Source organism: Talpa occidentalis, unplaced genomic scaffold (assembly GCF_014898055.3).
Source record: "Talpa occidentalis isolate TD23 unplaced genomic scaffold, MPIMG_talOcc4v2.1 talOcc4.8, whole genome shotgun sequence".
NCBI lineage: Eukaryota > Metazoa > Chordata > Mammalia > Eulipotyphla > Talpidae > Talpa > Talpa occidentalis.
The window spans coordinates 67,131,320-67,154,909 of record NW_023605194.1 but is presented as its reverse complement, the minus strand read 5'-3'; the positions used below and the strand labels follow the sequence as shown (position 1 = coordinate 67,154,909).

At 50.6% G+C, this 23,590-nt stretch overlaps 1 protein-coding gene across 5 annotated transcripts in view; it reads left to right on the top strand.

Annotated features, from left to right (window-relative positions):
- GNB1L (G protein subunit beta 1 like) overlaps positions 1–23,590 on the top strand; it is a 62,979-nt gene that overhangs the window by 25,059 nt on the left and 14,330 nt on the right. For 4 of the 5 annotated variants that reach the window (XR_005122674.2, XR_008549791.1, XR_005122672.2 and 1 more), the window contains exons 2-8: positions 5,802–5,892; positions 6,890–7,012; positions 8,592–8,730; positions 9,137–9,262; positions 12,447–12,609; positions 16,309–16,407; positions 20,836–21,051. Coding sequence is in view for 1 of the 5 variants with exons in the window: in XM_037497844.2 (XP_037353741.1) it covers positions 8,612–8,730; positions 9,137–9,262; positions 12,447–12,609; positions 16,309–16,407; positions 20,836–21,051 (723 nt within the window). In the remaining 4 variants the exon portion in view is untranslated. The remainder of the gene's footprint in view (positions 1–5,801; positions 5,893–6,889; positions 7,013–8,591; positions 8,731–9,136; positions 9,263–12,446; positions 12,610–16,308; positions 16,408–20,835; positions 21,052–23,590) is intronic. The other variant, XR_005122673.2, reaches the window with a different exon arrangement.

Below are 23,590 nucleotides of genomic sequence, written 5' to 3'. Positions count from 1 at the left end.
AAATCTAAGCCTTTTGTTCATTTTTCACTTTAGTGTTTCCATTTTTATTGTCTTGATCTGTGTGTTTACTCTAGTTGTGAGTCCATTGTGGGTTTGTCTTCTTCCCCCTCCCCTAGCAGGCACCTGCTTTTATATTTTTAAACCTATAGAAAATTTATAAGTGTAGTATGACAGATATCTATATCCCTTTATCCTATGCTTATCAACTGTTAGCATTTGCCACATTTCCTTTACCTCTCTGCCTCTGTATTTATATGATGATATATGACTGAGAAAGTGAGATTTTTTTTTAAAGATTTATTCATGCAAACAAGAACTGGGCTACAGGGCAGATGTGTGGGAGGGTGAGAGGATTCACCAGAGACAGAGCAGGGAGCAGTACAGACAGACTGACTGAAATACACTGCTGAGGGGAGCAGCAGGTGAGACAGGAGAGGTCTGCCACGACATGTGGGCTGCTCCGTGGCCGGCGGGAATCACACTGCAGAGGCTGTGGACACCTTCACAGCACTGCACTCAACCGCCTGCACCACCAGGGAGGCCCGAGAGTGAGATGTTTTTCTGAAACAGTTTAAAACAGTTTGCTGACATGATATTCACACTTAACATCCTGAAGCCTAGGAATAAGGACATTATTCTACATAAAATATCATTATCCTACTTAAGATGAATAATACTAATTCTGTATTATCTGCAGCTCAGATTTCTTCAAATGCCCCCAAAATGTCTTTTATAGCCCCCACCTTTTAAATCAAGGTTCACACATAGCATTGGTTATGATGCATCTTAAGTCTTTCAATTTAGAAGAGTCTTTCTGCTTTTTACTCTTGTCATTTCTCTGGACAGTGACCTTTTTAGGATGTCTGAGCTGTTTGTCTTGTCCAGTGCACCATAACCTGGATGTGTCTGAGTGTTCCCTGCATGCTGTTGGCATGGATGTACAAGGATGGTGATGCATCATCTTGCATCACCTAGGGAGATAAGTGATGCCAATGTGGCGGTTCACCCCGCCAACAACAAGGTAAAGGTAGTGATGTCAGATATCTCCATGTAAAGTAACATTTTTCTTTTTTAATTAGTAAATCTGAGGATTAATATGTAGGCACAATACAGACCCCCCCTATTTCCCAGCAAGCTGTTGCCTGGTTGGGTCTTATTTCTAGTCTGTGTGATGATTTGTATAGTCTTTTGCTCTCTATTGTGGTTTCAAGTACCTCTTTTTATTTCTTTTTTTAAAATTTTTTTTTAAGAAGTGGGATACAGGCTAAAGTCGTGGGGGGTGAGAAGATTCACCAGAGAGAGTGGGGAACAGCACAGACAGATGTACCGAAATACACTGCTGAGGGGAGCAGTGGGGGAAACAGGAGAGGACTGCTGCGCCATGTGGGTTGCTCCCCACCTGGTCAGGGATTGAACTCACACCGCAAAGGCCGTGGACAGCTTCACAGCGCTGCGCTCAATCCCCTGCACCACCAGAGAGGCCCCTTTATTTCTTTTTATTTATTTATTTATTTTTGAGGCCCCTTTATTTCTTTTAAAACATTAAGCATTCTTTATATACCTGAATGCTTTGCTCTGTGGGTCTAGTTCTGCTTTCTGTTGATTCTGATGACTCTTAATCATGCTACTGTCTTTCCTTATTTGTTTTTATGTGTTTTGACTATGAACCTACTTTTTTTTTTTAAGATTTATTTTATTCATGCATACAAGAGCTGGGGTGTAGGCCAGAGGTGTGGAGGTGAGAGGAGTCACCAGAGACAGAGTGTGAAACAAGAACAGACGGATTGATTGAAATATACTGCTGAAGGGCCTTCCTGGTGGTGCAAGGGGTTAAGCACCGCACTATGAAGCAATCCGCAGCCTCTGCAGCATGAGTTCGATCCCCGGCCGGCCAGGGAGCTACCCACATGGCGCAGCAGACCTCTCCTCTCTTGCCCCCTGCTCTCCTCAGCAGTGTATTTTAGTCTGCCTGTTCTGTTCCCCACTCTGTCTCTGGTGAATCCTCTCACCCACCCCCCCCACACACACACATCTCTGGCCTGTACCCCAGCTCTTGTAAGTATAAATAAATAAATCTTAAAAAAAAAAAAAAAGAAAGAAACATACTGCTGAGGGGAGCAGCAAGTGAGACAGGAGAGGTCTGCTATGCCATGTGGGTATCTCCCTGGCCAGGGATTGAACTCATGCTGCAGTGGCTGCTGATAGCTTTGTAGTGCTGAGACTTAATTCCTTGCACCACCAGGGAGGCCTCTGAACCTGTATTTCTTATAACATTTCTTACGTGTGTGGATTCATTGAGAGCTATGTTGTAGGTGGGCTTTTTTTTTTTTTTTTTTGCCACTTCATCTCATTCAATTTATTTATTTATTTTTTAATAATAAATTTTATTTTTATATTCCCCATACAATTGCAGCCCCCCCATTCTGACCCCAATCCCTCCCCTCCCACCCCCGCCCCCCTAAAAGTGTCTCTGGTTCGTAGTTTTTTGTTGATTTTGATTTTCACTTTCTTATAGTTATTCGTTTTCCTGGTCCCTTATTTAAGTTTTCTAGATTCCTGCTATGAGTGAGACCATCCGGTATTTTTCTTTTTCTTTTTGGCTTATTTCGCTGAGCATGATCCCTTCCAGTGCCATCCATGTTGCTGCAAATTGCATGTGTTTATCTTTTTTGAATGCTGAGTAATATTCCATGGTATATATGTACCACATCTTCTTGATCCAGTCATCTACTTTTGGGCATTTGGGTTGTTTCCAAAGCTTAGCTATTGTAAACAGTGCTGCTATAAACATAGGGGTGCAGGTGTTCTTTGGAATTGATGTTTCTGTGTCCTTTGGGTAAATACCTAGGAGTGGAATTGCTGGATCATATGGAAGCTCTATGTTTAGTAGGTCCAGAAATCTCCACACAGCTCTCCACAGTGGTTGGACCAGTTTGCACTCCCACCAACAGTGCAGAAGAGTTCCTTTTTCTCCACACCCTCGCCAACATTTGTTGTTGCTAGTTTTTTTAATATGTGCCATTCTCACTGGTGTAAGATGGTATCTCATGGTAGTTTTGATTTGCATTTCCCTGATGACAAGTGATGTTGAACATTTTTTCATATGCCTGTTGGCCATTTGCATTTCCTCTTCAGAGAAGTTTCTTTTTAGCTCTTCTGCCCATTTTTTGACTGGATTCTTTTCTTTGTTGTTGTTAAGTCTCATCAGCTCTTTGCAGATTTTTGTGATCAGTCCTTTATCATTAGTGTTGGGTGCAAAAATGTTCTCCCAGTTGGTGGGGTTTCTCTTTATTTTTGTTATTGTCTCTTTTGCTGTGCAGAAGCTCTTTAATTTGATGTAGGTGGGCTTTTTATGAGAAGATAACCACAGACTGAGACTGAAAATTTGGGAGCCTTCCAGGGTGGTGTGAATTAGGACTTGAACCTGAAGATTGGCATTATTTTGGGTGTAGCTTTAGTTCTTTAGTTTTGTTTCAGTTTGACACTGAGCACCTATCTCTATGGGGAGCTCATCTTTATGGGGATGTTCCCATGAGACTGCCTACATTTCAAGGACCCTAAGTTTTGTCTTTCATCCACCCAGAGGCCTTGAGAACCAGAATTCCAGGTCACTAGTGCTGCAAGTACCCTCAGGGCAAGAGCCAACTGCCACCCAGCACACCTCACTAGGTTTGATTATTTCACTAGTGTTTGTCTTTGAAGGTTCCAGACTTTTTGGACTGACTTAGTAATATATTAACAACTTGGGTTTTTTTTGTTTGTTTGTTTGTTTTTAAAGATTTATTTATTTATTTATGCATACAAGAGCTGGGGTGTAGGCCAGGGGTGCTAGAGATGGTGAGAGGATTCACCAGAGACAGAGTGGGGAACAGAACAGGCAGATCTACTGAAATACAATGCTGAGGGGAGCAACAGGTGAGACAGGAGAGGTCTGCTGCGCCATGTGGGTCAGTTCCCTGGCCAGGGATTGAACTTGTGCTGCAGTGGCTATATGAAGCCAATAGCTTCATAGTGCTGAGACTTAACCCCTTGGGCCACTTAACCCCTTGTGCCACCTTGTGCATGAGGCCCAACTTGGGTTTGTTTTTAATGAATGTATTCTTTCTTTTTTTTTTTAAACAACCCCTTGTTTTTATTTATTTATTTATACAAGCACTGGGTACAGTCAGAAGCGTGGGAGGGTGAGAGAATTCACCAGAGCCAGAGCAGAGAGCAGGACAAGCAGACTGATGAAGTACACTGCTGAGGGGAGCAGCGGGCGGCAGGAGAGGTCTGCGTACCATGTGGGACCCTTGCCCGGTGGCCAGGGATCAAACCGGCACTGCAAAGGCTGCGGGCAGCTTCGCAACCCAGTGCTCAACTGCTGCGCCACCGGGGAAGCCCTTTAATGAACGTTTTCTAGTTGTTTTGGGGAGAAGGTCCAATCAGGGCCTCCATCCTGCTAAAAAGCAGCATCTCCATGGTCTGTGCTGACTATGGCATGCTCAGGTGTCTCATGGGTCTGCTAGAGCTGGATCTCTCACTGGACTATACACTTGCAGGGCACTGGGGTCCTGTTTGAGAGATTCCCAGTATTCCCTGTGACCTGTCCTTGCACTCTTACACACACTCAGAGAGGCGAGACCCACTAGTGTGATGAGTGGGGCAGGTGCCAGGGCATCTCTGGGTGGTAGCCCTGCTGTGACTCCCTTCTCTATTCTCTTTGTTGATTTCCAACAAAGTTTCTTCAGATCACAGTAGTCCTGTTGTAGTTAAAAGAAAGGGCTTCTTGATGGAGCACAGGAGTGTACCCAGGACTTTTCTTTGACCTGTTTGGGGGTAGGCTATGGTGTGCACAGAGGTGCGAACACTTGGCAGCCCAGGGATGAAAGACAGGGACCTATGATGTTTGGGCACCCCTCTCCTGGTCCTGCTTCTTCTCCTCTGTAATTGCTTGGGTTCTGTCCGCTGATACAGCCTCTGTGGGCTATGGGCAGGTCTCCACCAGCACCTGGACGGCTGCCTGCACATGTCCGTCTCCCCTACGAGGGGCATCCTAGGATCTCTGGCTCCTGTGTCTGCCTGAGGTGTGTGTGCCTTGATGGGAGGATGAGTGCCGGTTGCATCTTGGGGCCATCCCTGCCTACCGCTTCCTATACCTGGAGAAAGGCTCCAGTCTCCTCTCTGTGTGGATAACCCTTAGAACTTGCTGGGCTGCTGCTGCCAAGGCATGGCATGGGGGAGGAGGCATGACATGGGGACACCGCCATTGTCTGTGGTTTGAGGGCCTGTGAGATTTTCAGGGATGTTTGTAGTTGAAAAGATTGTCAGAGTTAAGCAAATTGTGTCAGATGGTCTTTCTTTTTAATTCTTTTCAATTTTTAAAAGAATGTGTCTTACTCTGACATCTCAAAGAGTGGGAAAAATACAAAGTTGTGTTCTGTGTATTAAGTTACATGTTCCTTTGCCCTCTGTGGGGGAAAGACAGGTAATAGAACAGGGAAACGAGGCAGTGGCAGGCGGCTGGTATCGCACATCAGCCTTGCGCAAGGGGCTGCGGCCTCCGCTTTGGGTGGCAAGGTGCCAGGGGAGATAGGATAATGCGATTATTCTCAATTAGATTAATAAAGAATAATTAGATGTCATAAATCAAGCAATCATGGGATATTGTCATGGGAAAAATATGTAGCTAGAATTAATTAGTTTTCAAATAAAGCATTTATTTTAATTGCTTGAAATGATGGAGCCTTTAATTGCCGATGCATCATTTTGGCCTGAGCGTTTTGGTTGTTGTAACAACGTGATGGGTTTGTTCCCTACAGTTCTGGGGAAACAATAGAGAAGAACTTAATTTCATCACCCCACAGTGAGCCTTGTTCTGGTGAAGTTCTGGAAACTCCCATCAGGCTGCAGGTAAGTGGCAAGTGTGGACTGGGGCTTCACTGACACTGCCCGAGGCCACGGTGCTGCCTGTGAGGGTGTATGTGCACGTGTGTGCACGTGCCTGTGAATGTGTGCTTGCATGTGTATGAGCCCAAGTGCATGCAAGTACCTGAGTTTGCATGTGTGCATATGTGTGAGTTTTGGGTGTGTATGTGTGCCTAGCCTTTGTGCATGTGTGTACATATGTGTGCATGTCAGGGCTGCAAAGTGGGAGCTTGTTCAGAGGTGGCCTGACATACCCCAGGGCCTGGAACAAGTGATGGGATGCCCTTCCTGGCCTGGACTGGGACTTCTGTGGTGGTATGCTCTGTACTCCCTCCCCCCTACCCCCATCCTGGACTGGAGCTTTTCTACTGGCCTAAGGTACCATGATGAAGTTTACATTCTTGGGTTTCTCCAAATCTGGGTTTGTTGAGCCCTTTTGCTGTCACTCACCAATGCTCACATGCAAGACAACACAGCGAACTCTGGCTTCTGAAGGCCCAACAGCTGTTCCTCTGAACTTGTCCCCAAATTGGCCTCTCTGAGGACAGCTGTTGCAGGGTATCTCTGGGTAGCTTACCTGTTACACTCCAGAGCAGAGGCCTTAGGCCATGGAGTAGTATAGGATCATGGCAGGAGGCTATTCTTGCAGTTGAGAAAGGTTAATTGGATTTTAACCAAAGGTAACAGAGACTGAAAATTAAAAAAGAAAGAGAGAGAAACAAGCAAGCAAGCAGGGACTTGGCTGTTTGTAAGGCACTTTTCCAGGGACCCCCTTCTCTTTGAAACCCCTTGAGGATAGAGTGGTAGAGTCAGAGACTGGAGCAGCCCCTTCCTCTCCTGGCCCTGCAGTGTCTTCTCTGGTCTGTGAGCATTTAGTCCCCAAACCTACCTCCGCGGCCCTTCCTCTGTCATCTTGGTGACTCAGAGGTCCTTGCCTCAACAATAACATTTCTTAATGTTTTGTACCTTTTGCTCCAATCAGATGCTCCTGGGTGATATGGCAGAGCAAGGAGGGAGCCACAGGCTTGGTAGTTCAGGACGCAGCTAGAGCGGTTCTGTGGACTGGCAGCCCACTTGAGAAACCCTGTGCCTCTTCTGCCTCTAGGTCTGTGTCACCATCCTCTGTCTACAGCTCCCTTTTGTGTAGACCTCTGCCTCTAACACCGAACCCCCTCCAAACCCTGGTATTGGCCTCCAACCTCACAGCAGAGGCTCTCTCCTGGAGGAATTCTACCCATATTCCTTGCTCCTATTTTTTCATTTGCCTCTGGTGACTGTGGCCGTCACACCAGTGGGGCAGTGGCCTCTTCCTTCCCCCCTGTGCCAGCTGGAGGTGGGCAGATTGGGAACTATACCAGTGGGAGCCACCCTCCTGACACAACTGTTCCAGCTCCCCAGCCATCTGCTTCTTCCCTCTATACCTTCAGCCTGGCCAAGGGTCTACAACAGACAGATGTGCCCCCAGCTTTTGAGCAGCCTTTTCACCTGCTGAGAACAGCTGCCCTGGCACTGAGTCACTGGAGACCTGTGGGACATGGTAGCATGCCATCCATGGTAGCATGGAGGCCTTCAGTAGCATGAAAGGGGGATACAGACCTTCCAGGGACTCCGCAAGGTTGAGTGTTGTGGTGAGGCTCCGCAGGGACACATACTTCTACTTTGAGATCAGTGGGCCCCAGCAAGCCTTAAACATGGGTCAGTGATTTGAGGAAGGGCTTATCTATGATTGCACCTCTCCCTAGGAAGGAGTAGCACTGTGACTCAGATCCCCTGCTCCTTGCTCATGCAGCATCATGCCAGCCACTCTGTCCTTTGGTGGCAGCATGCACACCTAGGAGCACTTAAGACTTGAGTCTGAGGGCCTGGAGCAGCCCATTCCCTGTGTCGATTACCTCATTAGTACAAGGGTACTGCCTCCTTAAAGGATGTTTGTAACAAGTTGAAATGTGGATATGCAGGCCTGGGACCTGAAAGAGATATTCACAGAATATATGAGGAAGAGACTCCCCATCTTCTGGCCCTGCTGACTCCTTTGGCAACTGGGGACCTCAGTTTATCCCTTGTCTGTCCCTTGGTTTATCCATTCAGCATGTACTTGCTGAGAAGGTACTGTGTGCCTGGCACTGAGTGCCGGACCTGGGGTCCAGAGGGAGAAGGCCAGTAGGACCAGGATCGATAGCATGTCCCAGCATGTCATTCACACCCCACTGGGAGGAGAGAAGAAAGGCTTAAGAAAGGGAGGCTAAATGCACTGGAGGGCTAGGTGGGTTGGGCCCCCCTGAGGAAGAGTTGGAGCCAGGGCCTGGGCAGAGGGTGGCATGAGCTCTCTAGGCTTGGCAAGTTGAATGGCTGGTGAGGAGGAACCTGCCCTAGCCAGAGTGGGACAGTGCTGGTGTGGCTAGTAAGACTTGAGGAGCTGGAGGGTGTGGCTGATGGGTAGATGGGAAGCCCTGGAGGCTAGTGGAAACCTCTGCACAAAGCACAAAGGGTGAAGGTAGCCAAGGAGGGTGTGGGCACTTTTGTGCCCAGTTGGGGATGCTGTAGTTTCAGCCCAGGGTAGTACAGAGACCACTAGGCAAGATGGAAGAGGGGGTGAAGGGGCAGGTGGCATCCAGATACACCTTTACTGCCTTTTTGAAGGAGAAAAGGTGAGCTGCATACACACACTCTCTTGTGCTCCCCAGGTTATTGCACTCCACTCAGCATGGCGGCTGTACTGCCACCAGATCCGAAGTTTGTCCTTCGAGGCACCCAGGCAGCGGTGCATGCACTGCATTTCTGTGGAGAAGCCCAGGTGCAGGGGCACCCACTCCTCCTCTCAGGGTGAGTATCTGTTGCCCCAAGAACATGCCCACGATGAAGTTGAGGAAGAGAGTTGTGAGCCTGTGCTCACTGCAGGGCCTTAGAGGCTCAGGCTGCCCATCACCCAGGCACATTGCCCTGTCAGAGCCCAGCGTCTTCTGGGGTCTGGCTCCCTCAGGGACACACACTCTCCATTATCGACACCATGCAGTTTGCACTGTCTAGGGGCCCCTGCCTCTTTGGAAACGGGTCACTGTTCTAATTTACTTTCAGTTCAGACTTAGAAGTGTCACCTAAAATAAAACCTCTGTCAGTTCAAACACCTAGTTCCCCAGCTTTGTAGTTTCTGGGCAGGGCTACATAGCACACTGGGATCCTCCCCGTCTTCTATGTCCTCCTGAGCCTGCCTTTGCACTTGTCTGAACAGGTCCCAGGGTGGACTGGTGCACATCTGGAGCCTGCAGACACGGAGAGTGGTCACCAACCTGGATGGTCATAGGGGCCAGTGTGTGACCTGGCTGCAGACGCTGCCCCAAGGACCTCAGCTCATCAGGTGGGTCTTGGTGAAATGAGTGCGGTCCCATAGACTCCAACTTGTCTGCATAACACTTTTGGCTCCCACCACCCCAAAGGTGGCTCATTGGTGACCAAGGAACCAGAGCTGTGCAGGCAGGTGGTAGCCCTGGCCATGTGCCCTTGTAGAGCCCTGGCAGGGTCTTGTATCTTTCCTGGCCAAGCTGGCCCAAATTTCTCCCAACCCCCATTCCACTTTGCAGAAGGCCCTCCTTATGGTTTTGATTTTTCCTTGATGGTCAGAGTAGAGATCATGTCCAAATGCCCTCCTACGTCACTTGCATCAGGAGCTGTCATTTGTCCACATTCTACCTGAATTTTCAGAGTCCAGGTGCCTTGGACCATCCTCTGGAACTCCGGGCCAGGAGTCCTGGGCACCATCCTTAGAGAGCTGAGTCTTGTGCTGTGGGGGAAGCAAGCATCTAGGGTGGCCCGGGAGTGAATGTTTGATGGCGCTGCTGAGGCTGCCCGCCCCGACAGGGACTGGTGAGTCAGGAGGTCTGTGTAACAGACTGTGCAGGTGCTTGGAATGCCCAGGTGCGTTTATGTTGCACTAGAGACTGTGCGCCCAGCTGTGTTTGGAAGCCAAGTGGCCCTTGAGGGAGGAAGGTGTGCTTTCAGGTTAAGGGGAGGCTGGAGGACATAAAAGCGGGATCTAGGGGCCCCGTTTCTGCCAGGCTGTGCACGTCAGCACAAGTGGTCCAGGGGCTGCTCTGCCGACACCTCAGCCCCTCCCGCAAGCCAAGGGTCCACCTGGGCCATGAGACTGCCACCTGGCTGGGTTTGTTTTCTTCCCTTTTTTTGTTATGTGATATAACATACTTGTAGGAAAGTGCACAGAATACATCAAAGACCTCTGTGTTTTCATCGAGTAGACAGCTGCATCACCACTCTTAGGCAGGAAGCAGCGCTGCCGGACCCCAAGAGCAACCCATGATGCCGTCCACATGCCATCCAACCTATTTTTATCCTTGGGAGTCAGGGGCAAGTATTGTCTAACTGTGCTGTGTGAATATACATCTCCACAGAACATAGACTGGTTTTGTCTGGCTTCCACTTAATTTACAGAAATGGAACCACATAAGGCAGCTTCTTTGATCTGATGTCTTTTGCTCAACTTACCTGTGTGAGGTCTATTGAGGTGCCCGTGGCTCGAGCTGGTTGTGTAGGTTTTTCTTTGAGGGAGTCCTCTGGCTGCGTTAACCAGATTTCTTACCTATGAGGACTGACAGCAATGCAATGTGCATCCCAGGAGCGGGCTGCTTCAAGGCATAGCACGAGAGCAGTGGTGAATCTTAGGTAAGTGATGGACTGTTTTGGGACTGCCTCACTCTTGGAAGGCATCGAGACGGTGGCAAGGTGCATGTGGGATTATACAAGGGGGTGGTGCATCAGGACAGGAGTGTGCCACATTAGCAATTAAGGGGCCTAGTGAAAGAGACATCTTCCTGCTGCTCTTGCAACTGTTCAGTGAGTTCAAAACCAATTCAAATGAGAAATCACTTAAAAACAGACCAATCCTTTGTTCATGGCATGGTGGCCATGTCGGCAGTGTCGGATACTTTTCCCATGTGAGCACGTTTCTCCTGCATTGTGCCCTGATTTGACCTGTGCCAAGGATCCCCTCCTATCTGTCTCCTTTGGCGCTGCTAATTTGAGTTGAGTCCTCCGTCTAGCAGAGAGCATCACCAAGTCTTGTTCCTTGTGAGCACTGTGCAATTTCGAATGTCCAGGCACATTTGAACTCTAGCGTAGCAGGTTTTCCAGACTGGAATGGAGATTGTCGCTCTGGGTCCGCCCGGCAAGAGTCATGTGCACATCCTGGAATTCCCCAGTGTCTCACGCCAGAACAGGTCTGTGACAGCCTGAGGGTAGAACCAGGGCCTAGATGTCAGGCCTTGTGCAGCTCTCCCTTCTCCTGCCACTGTCCTTTTCCAGGATATCTCTTGTGGGTAGGGATGAGGAATATCCATGTGCATGAACCAGATTACATACACACTTCTGTGCACCTCTGTGTCTGTCTGTCAGTGTATATTTGCATAAACATGCATTCATACCAACTTTTCTGATTGGAATCTAACACCCCAGGGACCATCCTCACCTCCCCTGGGCTTCTTTGTTCTCTGTGACAGGGAGAAACCTGTCTCTTTCAATCTGCCAATTATTTATTTCTCTAATACATACCCAGTGGGAAACAGATTTACCACAGAGTCCTGTATTTCTGTACTGTTATTTTGTCTTCAGTCTTGTAGTGTCTAGTGGAAATACTTCCAGAATCCCTCAGGTCAGCTCCTGTCTGCTCTCCCACTTAGGTGCAGTAAGCCACATGTTTGTTACAGTCTGTAGTCTGTCTTGGGGTCCTAACATTCTGATTGTTTGTTTCATTAATGAACATTCGGTAAAGTTGACTCTATAATGTAGTTCTATAGATTTGATGCCATGGTCACATGTGTGCCAGCCCAGAGGCACACAGAGTGGTCAGCACCCTGCAAAGCTGCTTTGTCACCCTACCTTAGTGGCACCCTGCAGCCCTCCTTCCCTGTAGTCATGTTCTAGAATGGAGAGTTTGGACCCAACTACCTTAGAGTACATCTAAGATTCGTGCAGGCTGTTGCCTGTGCTATAGCTTGCTCTTCTGTTGCCGAGTGGCGTTCCATGACACGATGTTCACAGTCACTTATCCATCCTCCTGTGAAATGCTTCTTTTTGGTTTAGACCATTATGAACAGTGCTCCAGTAAACATTCATGTGTTTCTATGAACATAGGTTTTAAATTCACTTAGGAAAATATTTGAGGATGGGATTGCCAGCTTGGCAAAGTTAATTCACAGAAGAGGGAGGGAGAGAGGGCAACACTTTGGAAGCAGAGGAAACAGCAGAAAGACCATGGCAGGTGGGTCCTAGGGTGTGCCAGAGGGCTCACACATGGCCTGTGAGCGTGTCAGGCATCTGAGGTGCAGACTTGTGTGAACACTAGGGCAGTGAACTCCTTCCTTGGTTATAGTGCTCTCGCCCAGTGATCTGATGCTGTACCCTCTCCATTGAAAGTGTCCTCTGCCTGCCTCTGACCTTAGGCTAGCCACAGGCACACTGAAGTTCATCCATGTGGGATGGGGCTCCAGACACCTGGAGGCACACAACCTGTCTCCTCTTGGTTTTGAAAGTCAGGGTCGGGACCTGAAGCTGTGCCTATGGGACCTGGCAGAGGGCAGGAACACTGTCGTGGATTTTGTATGCCTGGAAAGCATGGGCTTCTGCAGGGGCTCCATCCTGGCTGGGGACCAGCAGCACTGGACATTGGCTGTGCCAGGGAAAGGCGTTGATGAGGTAAGCACCAGCCTACCCCATTCCCTCATTCCATGAGCCACTTTCTGGGTACTTGGCTTCTCTTAAAGGTATACTGTGCCCTCCACAGGCCCCCCACAGAGCTGCAGGGCAGGCTGGGTCTGCCTGCAGAATCACAGCTCTAGGGGCCTGAGATTGGGCCTTGGCCTGGTCACCTGTGAGGTGCCATGATGGTGGGAGTCAGAAGAGAAGCATAGGGCCAAGAGCTGGCATCTCTGGGACACTGATACTTGGAATATTATGGCACAAGATGGACACGTGGCAAGGCTGGACACCATCAGGACACCATCTGAGAACCTCACAAGGTTCTCAGAGGACTTAGAGGTGGGCACACATAGAAGGAAGTTCCAGGAAGGCCAGTAGAGGTGGTGGGAAAGTGACTGAGGCCCTGGTGGAGGAGGACCACTGGGCCAGGGCAGCGGGTAGGGTGGCTGGGGCATGAGAGGCTCCAGGTAGGGCTGAGATATGGGTGAGTAAGGGCTGACCCTGGTGTGGTGATGACAGTACTGAGCAGCACAGGTGAGCAGGGGAGCATCAGAGGGCAGGGCTTTGGGTGGAATAGTGGGGCAGGACTGAGCCTCAGAGGTGACTGTTAGGTGGTGCTCAAGTTAGAGCCACCAGGGATGGTTGTTGACTGGGGACAGGTCAGGCTAGACAGTGGCATCTATACCCCCAGAAGCAGAAGAGGCAGAATCTACCAAGGAGAGCAGTACCTAGGATTCAGAGAAGACCTGGGTGGGAAACAGGGTTGGGTATAGCAGAGGAGGAGAGTGTGGTTAGCGATGCCAGCTCCTGGGAAAGCCAAAGCAATAGAAGAAGCCATGAGCATCTATTGAAGGGTCTGATCAGTGTGGGTGTACAGCTGCTCCAGAACCAGGCAGGAGTGTGGGGTCTAGGGAGGAAGTCTCCTATATGCCACCCAGGCCCATGTTCCCTGAGTCCCTGGCAGGCCTGACAGCCTGTGCAACAGGCTGCTCTGGGCAGGGACTTCAGGCCTTGTGCACACGGTGAGGTTTGGCCTCTGCCCAAGAAGAGTCATTTGTCTTAAAGCAGATTCAGTTCATAAATAATGAGATAGGAACAGGCATTTATTTGTTCATGATTTCATTTAAATCACCAATTAGGAGCTACATACACTTTTCTTGCTGATTTGCCAAAAACCTGTTAAAAATTTTATTAATGTGAAAAGAAAGAGCGGTGTGCTTCCTCCTGGACAGCAGGAGCTGGGCAGTGCCAAGCCTTCTGTGTGCTGCATATCACAGAGACTGCTGTGGGATGAGCCTGCTGTGGTGAGGGTGCCATCCTTCCTTGTCCATGTGCCTTCCTGCCACAGGGCATGACTGAAGCCACTCAGCCTTTGCCTGAGGTAGTTAATTGACTTCCTGGCTCCCAGTTCTCCCAGTGCAGGCAGCATCTATGTACTTAAGGAGCAGTCAGTGTGGGGACCTTGCACACTCTGGGAAAATTGTTTTTTATATTCCTACCTGGAATATGCCTGGACTGGGTCCTGGAAAAGCCTCGCTGGCCTATGCCCAGACAGTTCCTAGGGAGGACATGCCCCCACCCTGCTCCGCCGTCTGGGTGGCCACACTTGCCCAAACCAAACATTTTTCCTTCTGGAAACAAAAGTTGCAATCTAGTGCCAGATGGAAAGTACGGCAGTATCTGTAGGAGGCTCTGAACTTGGGCATCCAGGCTCCTTCTGGAGCACAGAGCACCTTCTGGGACCCACAAAGCTTCCTGGACTGCTGCTTCTTCTCTCCTGTACCCAAGATATGTCTTTGGGTGCTATAGCAATGAACTCAGGCATCAGGACTGCCCTGGTTTCATCTTCAACCCCCACCAGAGCAGACTCACCCCTGGCTCTCGAGTCCTGCTCACTGCCCCCTAAGGGGTGTTCTGTTACCCACAGATTGGGGTAGGCAGCCTTCACTGACTCTGGGCCCATTGTCAGGCTGTCCAGGGTGCACACTGTGTGTCCAATGGCTACTGCTTCTTCTGGAATCCGTCCCCCACCCCCACTCCCCCACCTCTTACTTCTCCCACCACCAATCAACATCTTGAAACCGGGTGACATAAGCAAAGTAATCTCATTATAGGAAACCTGGCAATATAGGAGTACAGAAAGTAGGAGATCAGGTGTCCCACTCCTGCAGTCTGGCTGTGTCCTTTCACAATCTGCCCTCACAGCATACACATGGACTCTAAAGCAGGTTACCAGCCCCACTCCCCCCACAGTTGTCTACTTAGCACCTCTTCAAGACCTATCGAGCCTTTTCCCTGGGGCTGAGAAGCTGTGTGGTCTTCTGGCGAGAGCCCTGCCCAGAGCATGGCAGGTCCCAACTATGAAGGGCCCACCCAAGTGCAGAGGCAGGTGTGTTGCAGGATCCTGTGGCTGAGGGGACCAAGCCCTGCTGCTGACTTCGTGTGTTGCCTGCATTGCCTTAAACATGGCCACAGCACTCATGTGGCACACCTAGAATTGAGACCCAGAATTTAACTCCAGGTCTTGGGCGAGTCTCCTGTGTGGGTTAGTGAGAGCTGCACCTCTATACCTATATGCCTCCAGTTCACCCAGGTTTCTCCTTGCTGAGAGTTCTGTGTTCTGGCTATCAGACAGCAGATGAGTGGGTTTGTGTTCTGTCCCCTCGATGCTCCTATCCCTCTGACCTCATACTCCTCATCTGCAATCCAGAGGATCCTCCCCAATTGGTGAGGGTGACATGTGACTCCATGGCGCCTGCACATCATCGTTGTGATATTGTTAGTAGAACTGCTCTTGGCGATATCTCGGGGAGTGTAGAACCAGCCACACCTCACTTCCACAAAGTGGTGGATCCACTGCCAACAGAAGCACTAGGCCATGGCCTGTGCCACAGGATGTCCAGCAAGAGCCCTTTACTCTTCTGACCTGTATGAGGGGCCACCCTTATCTTTGCTTGGTGTGTGAGAGCTGAGATGCTCAAGGATGTGGCTGACGGGGGGCCACATTCTAGTCTGTAGTGCCCATCCTCTTCCTTGAGGCCTTAGCCACCTGCTGTAGACGGTGCTCAGTCCCAAGTGAGAGCCAGGCTATGCAGGACAGCCAGGCACTTCTCCAGCCCAGGCATAGGAGGGCCTGCACTTGCATTTAGATGATACAAAATGTAGCCAAGATACCCAGAAAAAGGGTGTCAGAATAGCCAGACTCCAGAACTTCCTGGCACAAGTCATAATTGTGTCCTAGGCTTGGTGGTGGGTCCCCAGATGTTCCTCATGCAAGTCTTTGTGCCATTTGATACACCTGAGATAGCTGAGAGTTGTTCACATGTAAATGCCATCGCGGGAAAGAGGAAGCCAAGGTGGGAGAGCAGCAAGCTGAGTCAGTGCACAGCAAGCTGGACCAGGATCCTACCCAGGGCAAGGTAAAATTGGAAGAGAATGGAGGCAGCCTCAAGGCAGTAACACCGAACAGAGGGACATGTTGGTCACTCGGGAATGACGTCTGTATTTCACAAGGACTCGGCAGTGCCTGAGCCCATGAGCCTGTACGGCCTAATTAGGAGGCTCGGCTCCCAGGTTCCTCCAGGGAGCAGACAGAAACTCGCAGCAGCCTTGGTTAATCGCCTTAAAAGTCTCTTGTTTGTATAGCACAGACTCAACTTGGCGCCAACCCAAATCAACTTGTTTTCTTACTGTCAGGTTCAGATTCTGGAGATGCCATCCAAGACGTCAGTGTGCACCCTGAAGCCGGAGGCAGATGCCAAGCCGGGCATGCCCATGTGCCTGAAGCTGTGGCAGGTAAGGCCCAGCACACGCCAACCACGCCCTGCCAGCCACGCCTGTTGGGTTGTGAATCATGCCCCATTCAGTATTCAGTTTATCATGAAACCAATGGGCAATTAGCCCCTTTGGAGAATTTTTGCATGTGGCCTTCCGCATCCTTGGTGTCCCCAGCCTGTCACAGCCACCCTGCTGTTACGAAGCTCCTGCAGACTTCCCCGGGGCAGACTTGGCTTGTGCTGTCCCCCGCAGGCTTCAGAGGTACTTCCCTGCAGTGTGTTGAGGAGGGACAGCTGAGTCAGCTGAGCTGGTCCCCGCCAGGGAGAACTGGTGCTCCTTTCCTCTCTGTGCACAGATCCATGGCCCCATGCTGGGCTGGGAGGGATTGCTGACTAACCCTGCAAGACTGTACTGCCTCTGCTTTGCTTGGGATTAATTTTTGTTACTTCTTTGTCCCACAGAGGCAAAAGTGGGCTTAACATTCTGAATTTCCTCACGGCCACACTTGGAATTTCTGATCCACAGCCAGCCTTCTTTTTGACTGTCTTGCTGATATAGAGTGTCAGGAGGTGTCCCTGGGGCTGGCATCGGATGCAGAGTCTGAGCCCCAGCAGGATAGATTTTAGCTCCAGGACCAGAGAGGGATCCTTCTGGGCCTGCTGCCTCTACCAGATGCTGCAGTCCCCCAGAGGTCAGTGCTGGCGAAGAGTGTATTTGAGTTAGCAAAGCACATGGTCTGGTGTGTTCACATGGAAGGAATCACAGAAAGAGCATTGCCCTGTAGAAACCATGGGAGCAGGTTACTGAGTAGCACCTGCCTCCAGAACGCTTTTCAATTCAGTACTTTCTGATTGTCCTGCAGGCCTAGGTGATCAGGAAGGGGTGGGTGGGGGGGAGGGTTCTACCTTGCTTTTCTTTGAAGTCTTTGCAAGTTATATCTGACAGACTTGGGGAATTTGAAGATGTCTGCATGACCAACAGGACCACAAGGGCAGACATCCCAGATTCCCTGCCCTTTCTTGCAGCTGATTTTTCCCTGAGAACATTCTAGTTGGGATTTGGGAGCTCTAATAAACTGATGCTGTAGTGTCTTGCTATCGCAGCCTTGTCAGAGAGAATTCCATGGGAGTGAAGGAGTTGGGGACGCTGAGAGACCCCACTGAGTCTCTTACAAAGCTCTCCTGCTCTTACAAAGCAGCAGATTTGTGGCGGGGCACTGGGCGGGGAAACACCCCCTCAGGCCTTGAGGTTGCAGGGGCTGGCGCGGTGCTCACAGGTCCTGCGGCAGGACGTCAGCGCCTGTACCCGCTTACTCCACTCCCTGGAAACACTGTCATTGCATAATCATGTAAAAATTCCAGCAGAAAAATGTGTAGAAACGGGATGTACAAACTTGTTAAGGTAATTAATATAGTTGACAGAAGGACAAATCGCGTTTTTGTTCGTTGATACAGATCCAACACAAAATGTTCTGTTTCAAAAAGTGTGCATAAATTTGAACTGCCCCTTTTTTTTTCTCCCCAAGTCTGAATGTCCAGGTTATAACTTGGACTTGAGTATGGCATAGTGACCTGACATGGTATTTTTTTCTGAAACATTCAGATGTTTTCTTGCTTTGTTCCTCAAAGTGGCCAACCTGTGTTGTTACCATATTGTCATATAACAGGTGAGGGTCAGAATCAAGCCTCATGCAGTCATTCCATCCACCCTCAGAGCAGGCTACAGATGTGGGCCCTGCAATGGGCTCCATCCAAGCTAGGGGCACCTCACAGAACATTGAGGAACTGGGGTGGGGGGCTGTCCAGTGGGAATCTCATCAGGCTGGCATGCCTAGAGCTAGAAGGAAACACAGAGGTGTCCTCACCCTGTGGAGATTGAACTGCCACCAAGGGCTTGACCACCAAAGGCCTGGGCTATGACAGGAGTGTTACCCTACCTATGGTGTCTGTTCCTGGGGCCACGGGGAGAGAAGCTGGAGCGGACACAACACAGCCAGGAGCAACAGCTGACGAGGGCTGGCCTTTAACATTCAGGCCCCCTTGGTTCCTGAGGGTTGAGCCCCTGCAGGCTCCAGCTCTGGCCACTTCATGGCACGTGGACAGGTAAACCAGTAGTGTGTAGCCCTTGAACTAGCTCAGATGCTCAGAACCCAGAGACCACAGGCATCACACAGACTATGGGGACAGGCCAGAAACAGCACATTAGTGATGGGAAGAACCCCAAATCTGGGAGGATGGTCTCCTGGGGACTAGCAGGCAAGCTCTGCCAAAACCAGTGGGTGGGATCCAGGTAACCTGACAGCTTTGCTCTAGGGGGAATGGACTCTAGTGGGTCCTAGATGAAGTTCTCACAGCTAGCCTCAGGGGCGGGTTCTCATCTCTAGGATTGGCACAATTTCCTGGTCAGAGGACAGACAGAGCTTTCCAGGCTGTTCTTTCCTGGCCCTCACTCTGCCTTGAATCTGGATATGGTTTCAGGGGAGGACTTGTAAAGAGGTGCGGCTGCCTGGAAGGAGCTACCTAAGCTGAGGGCTTGATCATTTCTTACACACTCTGTATAACTTTGGAGAAAGGTGAAATCTCTACACGAATACTTTCCAATCAGATGATCTGAAAGATGCCAAAATGAAGCTCTTCCCTGTTATAAAACATCAGGGAAAGCTCACCCAAGCAGTCAAGGATTCTGCAGGGAGACCAAATGGAGGCATAACCAGACAGTCCCAGGCTCAGGGAGTCGCCCACAGGACCACTCTCCTAACTGCTCACCCACTCAGGCTGCTGGGACATTCAGCCTATAGAGACGCACACAGGCTGCCCCAACCTCTTTCTAGTAGCCTCACTTGCTCCCTTAGAATTCTTTCTGTTTTTATTTGTGTGAACACATGATCATCAGAAATAATGATTGTAGGAGCTATTTCTGGGGATATGTGGGAGGCATCCTCAGGACCAGCCTTGGGTTCCCTGCTATGACTGCAGCTTGCAGTGGCTGTGTCCTGCCTGTCCCCTGGCACAACCAACTGGACCCTCCTGATCAAAGAGCTGGCCTGTGTCAGTTCCCCCTGGCTCCTGTGGAGCCCCATGTCATACACCACACCCACCACCTCAGTTTCCCTCTCTAACACAGATAAAGCCCTGCTTCCTTGTGTTGTTTGAAAGTGTAGTGTCCACTGGCATTAGAACATGGGCCCTGGTGCTTTTTGTCACCTTCTTAACCAAACAGGGTTTCTTTCAGGCACTTGGGGAACACCATGGAGAGACACTATGCAGACAGCCCCACCAAGGGTTACCTCAAGTCTTAGGCCTGTGAAAAGGAAACTGGAGGAGATGGCAGTACCCTCTGAGCAGACAAAAGCACCTACATAGCACACTAATGTGGGCTCCAGCAGGCCGGTAGGGAGGGCCTATGGTGCCATGAGTCCATGTTTAGTGAGGCCCAGGCTCTCTTCTCATAACACAGCCTCACCCAGATACCAGTCAACATCCTCAGATTCATCATGGCTCGACAGGCAGCCTTGTTGACTTGCCTTCCAGGCCCCAAACCCACCATCACCCATGCAGAGGCTGAGGGTCAGTCCCAAGCAGGGCAGAGGACTGGCTGCAGCTCACCAAGGTTCTATTGAACTCCTGGCTTGGAACATTCTCTGGAGAAGGGGATATGCTCCGTTATTTCTGACATATAGATAATGCTGAGTCTAGGCAGCTCAGTGGGGAAGGCAGAGACAAGTAAAGAGCAAAAGACATCACTCTTTGTTGTGCAAGGAAATGCTTTCTGTTGATGTGCTGGAGATTGGGCATTGAGCCTGTGGCCACGCTTCTGGTGCCAGGATGATGTGGGATCCTGCAGCGTTCCTCTGGGATTGTTGCAGAGGCGAGATAAACGAGGTGTCTGCCCAGGGTGCTGTGCCCTCTGACCTGTGCCCTCATTCATCACCATAGCTCAAGGCTGGGAGCTCAGCACACACCAGTCAGCGCCGCTGCAGCTCACCAGGCCGAGGGAGAGGGGACGGCTTCCGCAGCAATGCTGACAAAGCACAGAAAGTTCATTTTTCATTGAGATGGAGCTTGAGATTTTCCTCAGCTGGCGGTTTTAGACAGGTGACCAGCCCCACCAAGGGTTACCTCAAATCTTATGCCTGTGGAAAGAAAACTGGAGGAGATGGTAGTACCCTGAGGAGGCCACCAGAATCTGGTCTGATGAGAAGTAGCTTAACAGTATGATCAGGGGGCCATGCTGAGCTACACCAGGACTCTGCCCCACAGCACCATCCTCACGGTGCCCCAGCACCACCCAAGCTGGCACCATGGATGATGCCAGCCATTAATGGGGTATGCACAGTCTCTGGAGAACATGGGAAACAGATGCCCAACTGGGCTGCTACTTGAGTCCCTTCTCCCCCGAATCTTGCCAGACCCCTTCGGGAGCTAACTGCTGTGCTATTCCCTGCAGGCCAACTCTAGCCTGCGTCCCCTCCTTCTGGTCGGCTATGAGGACGGATCGGTGGCTTTGTGGGACATCTCTGAGCGGAAGATCTGCAGCCGCATTGCCTGCCACACAGAGCCTGTCATGAGCCTTGACTTTGATTCTCAGAAAGCCAGGGGTGTCTCAGGCTCTGCTGAGAAGGCGTTGGCTGTCTGGAGCCTGGATGAGCAGCAGGGCCTGCAGGTCAGTGAGCCAGACCCGCAGTGTCATTTATCCTGCTTTGCACTAACAGTCTGATAGGCTGAAACAATATTTAGGCATGAAGAGGAGTTGTTGCAGATCCCTGACTAATTAATCACTCTGAGGTGGGGTGCAGGCAGGCCTGTCCATGGGGCCAGTGCAGGAAGAAGGGGGCGTGGACGTTGGTGAACTGTTCACATGGTTTGGGTTTCTCTTAGACCTTGGGTTAAAGACAGTCACGTCTTGTCCATCTAAAGAAAAGTCATGTAGAGTATAGGAGTTTACAAGCCCATTTTCAAAAACTCAGAGGAATGTGGTCAGTACGGAACTGATTAATCAAAAGAAAGATCCAATATAGAGAACTCTGTACAGAGTCACGGCCAGGTGGCAGTCTATGTGTAGGCCTCAGGGAAGCAGTGGGGAAGCCCAGCAGGAGGGATGGAGGCCTTGGGGTACAGTCGGGTTGCTGAAAACCTTTCCATGATGCTTCCACCCCTTGTGGTTTATGGAACAACTCGTGAGCACATCATGGTTTCTGCCTGGTGCTCAGCAGGGGGTGACCCAGCCTGCCTATGAGGCTCTGTTTGGGACAGGAGGGATGAAATTGAAGGGTCAGGGAGCCTCCTGTCAAAGCCTCACTCCTGTGCAGGTCTGGAGGGGCTACAGGCCATGGTGGGTGAGGCACCAGATGTGTCCTGTGCCTATTCACTCCCAGGGGGTGACCTGGAGTGCATATTGGCTTCTGGGCATGAGTGAAATGCTCCGCTTAGCCCAGGAGCCTTAGAAGGTTGGGACTGGACCACAGCCAGTGAGTGGAAAGGTAACACTGTAAATCTAGGTCAGGTGGGAACAGGGCCCTCTGTGGGCTGATGTGGCTATGCTTAGGAGCAGCAGCATGTCCAGATACTGGCTCAACTGGGCTGTCAGCGCTGAAGTGCTGGAGGACAGGGCTGTGCTGGTCCAGCCCTCTTGCCACAGAAGTGAGACCGAGGAAGAGGACATCTCTTGGCCCCTCCCAACATGGAGAAGCCAGGGACTCCTAACCAGGGAAAAAGGCCCTGGGTGGGGCTCCATCTGAGCCCCTGAGGCACATGGTGGAGTCGGGGAGAGGTAGACTTGAGTCAGGACTGCTTCAGGGCCCAGCAAGCCTCACCACCCCCTGGTGGGGCATCATCACCAGGTCATCCTGTAAGAGGGCCTGAGGAAGGCAAGAGATGTTGTGGGGTGGGCAAGCAGTCCTGGACCAGAGGGAGGTTGAGAGAAAGCAGGAGGGAGACCCAAGGATGGACCCTGAGGTCTGACGGAGTGAGACCTAGGAGGTTTCCTCTCATATTGCAACTGGATGGTTCATTCCCATTCTAAAAAGAACAGTTCTGTCGGAGAACCAAAAATGGCAGTGGTGAAGGTGGGGCCATTCCCACTGCCCTGGTGTGAGGCTGCCTGTTGTCCCTGAGTGATGTCTGAATAGGATCTAAGAGACAGGGAGCAATCCCTGTGGAGTCCTGGAGAGGCAAAGCCCAGAGAGAAGGGAAAAGAGGGTGGTCACATGTAATGTTTGGGGACAGGGCGCTTGTTTACACTCTCTTGGCATCATCTCGCTCCAGCAGATCTCTTGTGATGCACACAGTTGGCTTGTAATAAAGCCAGCTGCCTGTCAAATGGTCTGTCTGTCCTCCTATCATCCTAGGTAGTCCATGAGGCCACAGAGGTAGGGGGTCAGACAGGCCCTCCCAATGGCACTAACTCTTGTGGTGGGAGGTAGAGCTTCTTGTGTTTCCAGCCTGGGGGACCAGTCTCCAAGCCCTTGGAGTCATGGACCTAGATAGGTCCATGTTTTAACAATGGTGGGCACTTCAGAGCTGGGTTTTCATGTTGCGTCTTTGGTGGCAAGCCTAGCCATGCACCATTGGGCTGCTTTCACACACCCTTCCCTCCTGTTCCACAAGTCTGGTGGGGTCCTGTGCTCCATTCTACTGTGGCGGGAACTTCATTAGCTTGACTTTACAAAGGGTTGAAGACCCAAGCCCCAGGATGCAGTCCTCCTGAGTCCCCCTGTACCCAGGACCCCAGAGAAGGGCCCCTCCTGGCCCAGATCTGCCTGGTCTCTCCTGACTTGTTCAGGGAAACAGCTGCTGGAACTTAAGACTTAAATTTATGGGGCTTGTTCCAGTCTAGAGATGAACTTGTAGTGTACTGATGAATTGAAAAGTTAAAACAGGACATTATTAATGAATTGAAACTTAAAGCAGAAGGGGACCAGGAATTGCGGAATGGAAGAGGTTGGTGTGGTGGTGATGCATTGGGCTAGGGCCTGCCTCAGCAGTTCACATCAAAGCAGAAGAGCATTCCTCCTGCAGCATACTGAGACCCCCGGACAGCAGGTCCAGAGGCAGCCAGGGCCCTTGAGACTTTCAGGTTGTGAAGTGAGGGCCTCAGAGGAGGTGTTGGGACCCTCAAGGCTTGGTGTCCTCAGGCATCCTCATCAGAAGCCCTCAGTGTGCCTTCCCAGGCCTTCAAGACACATGGGCACAGACGTGCCTCA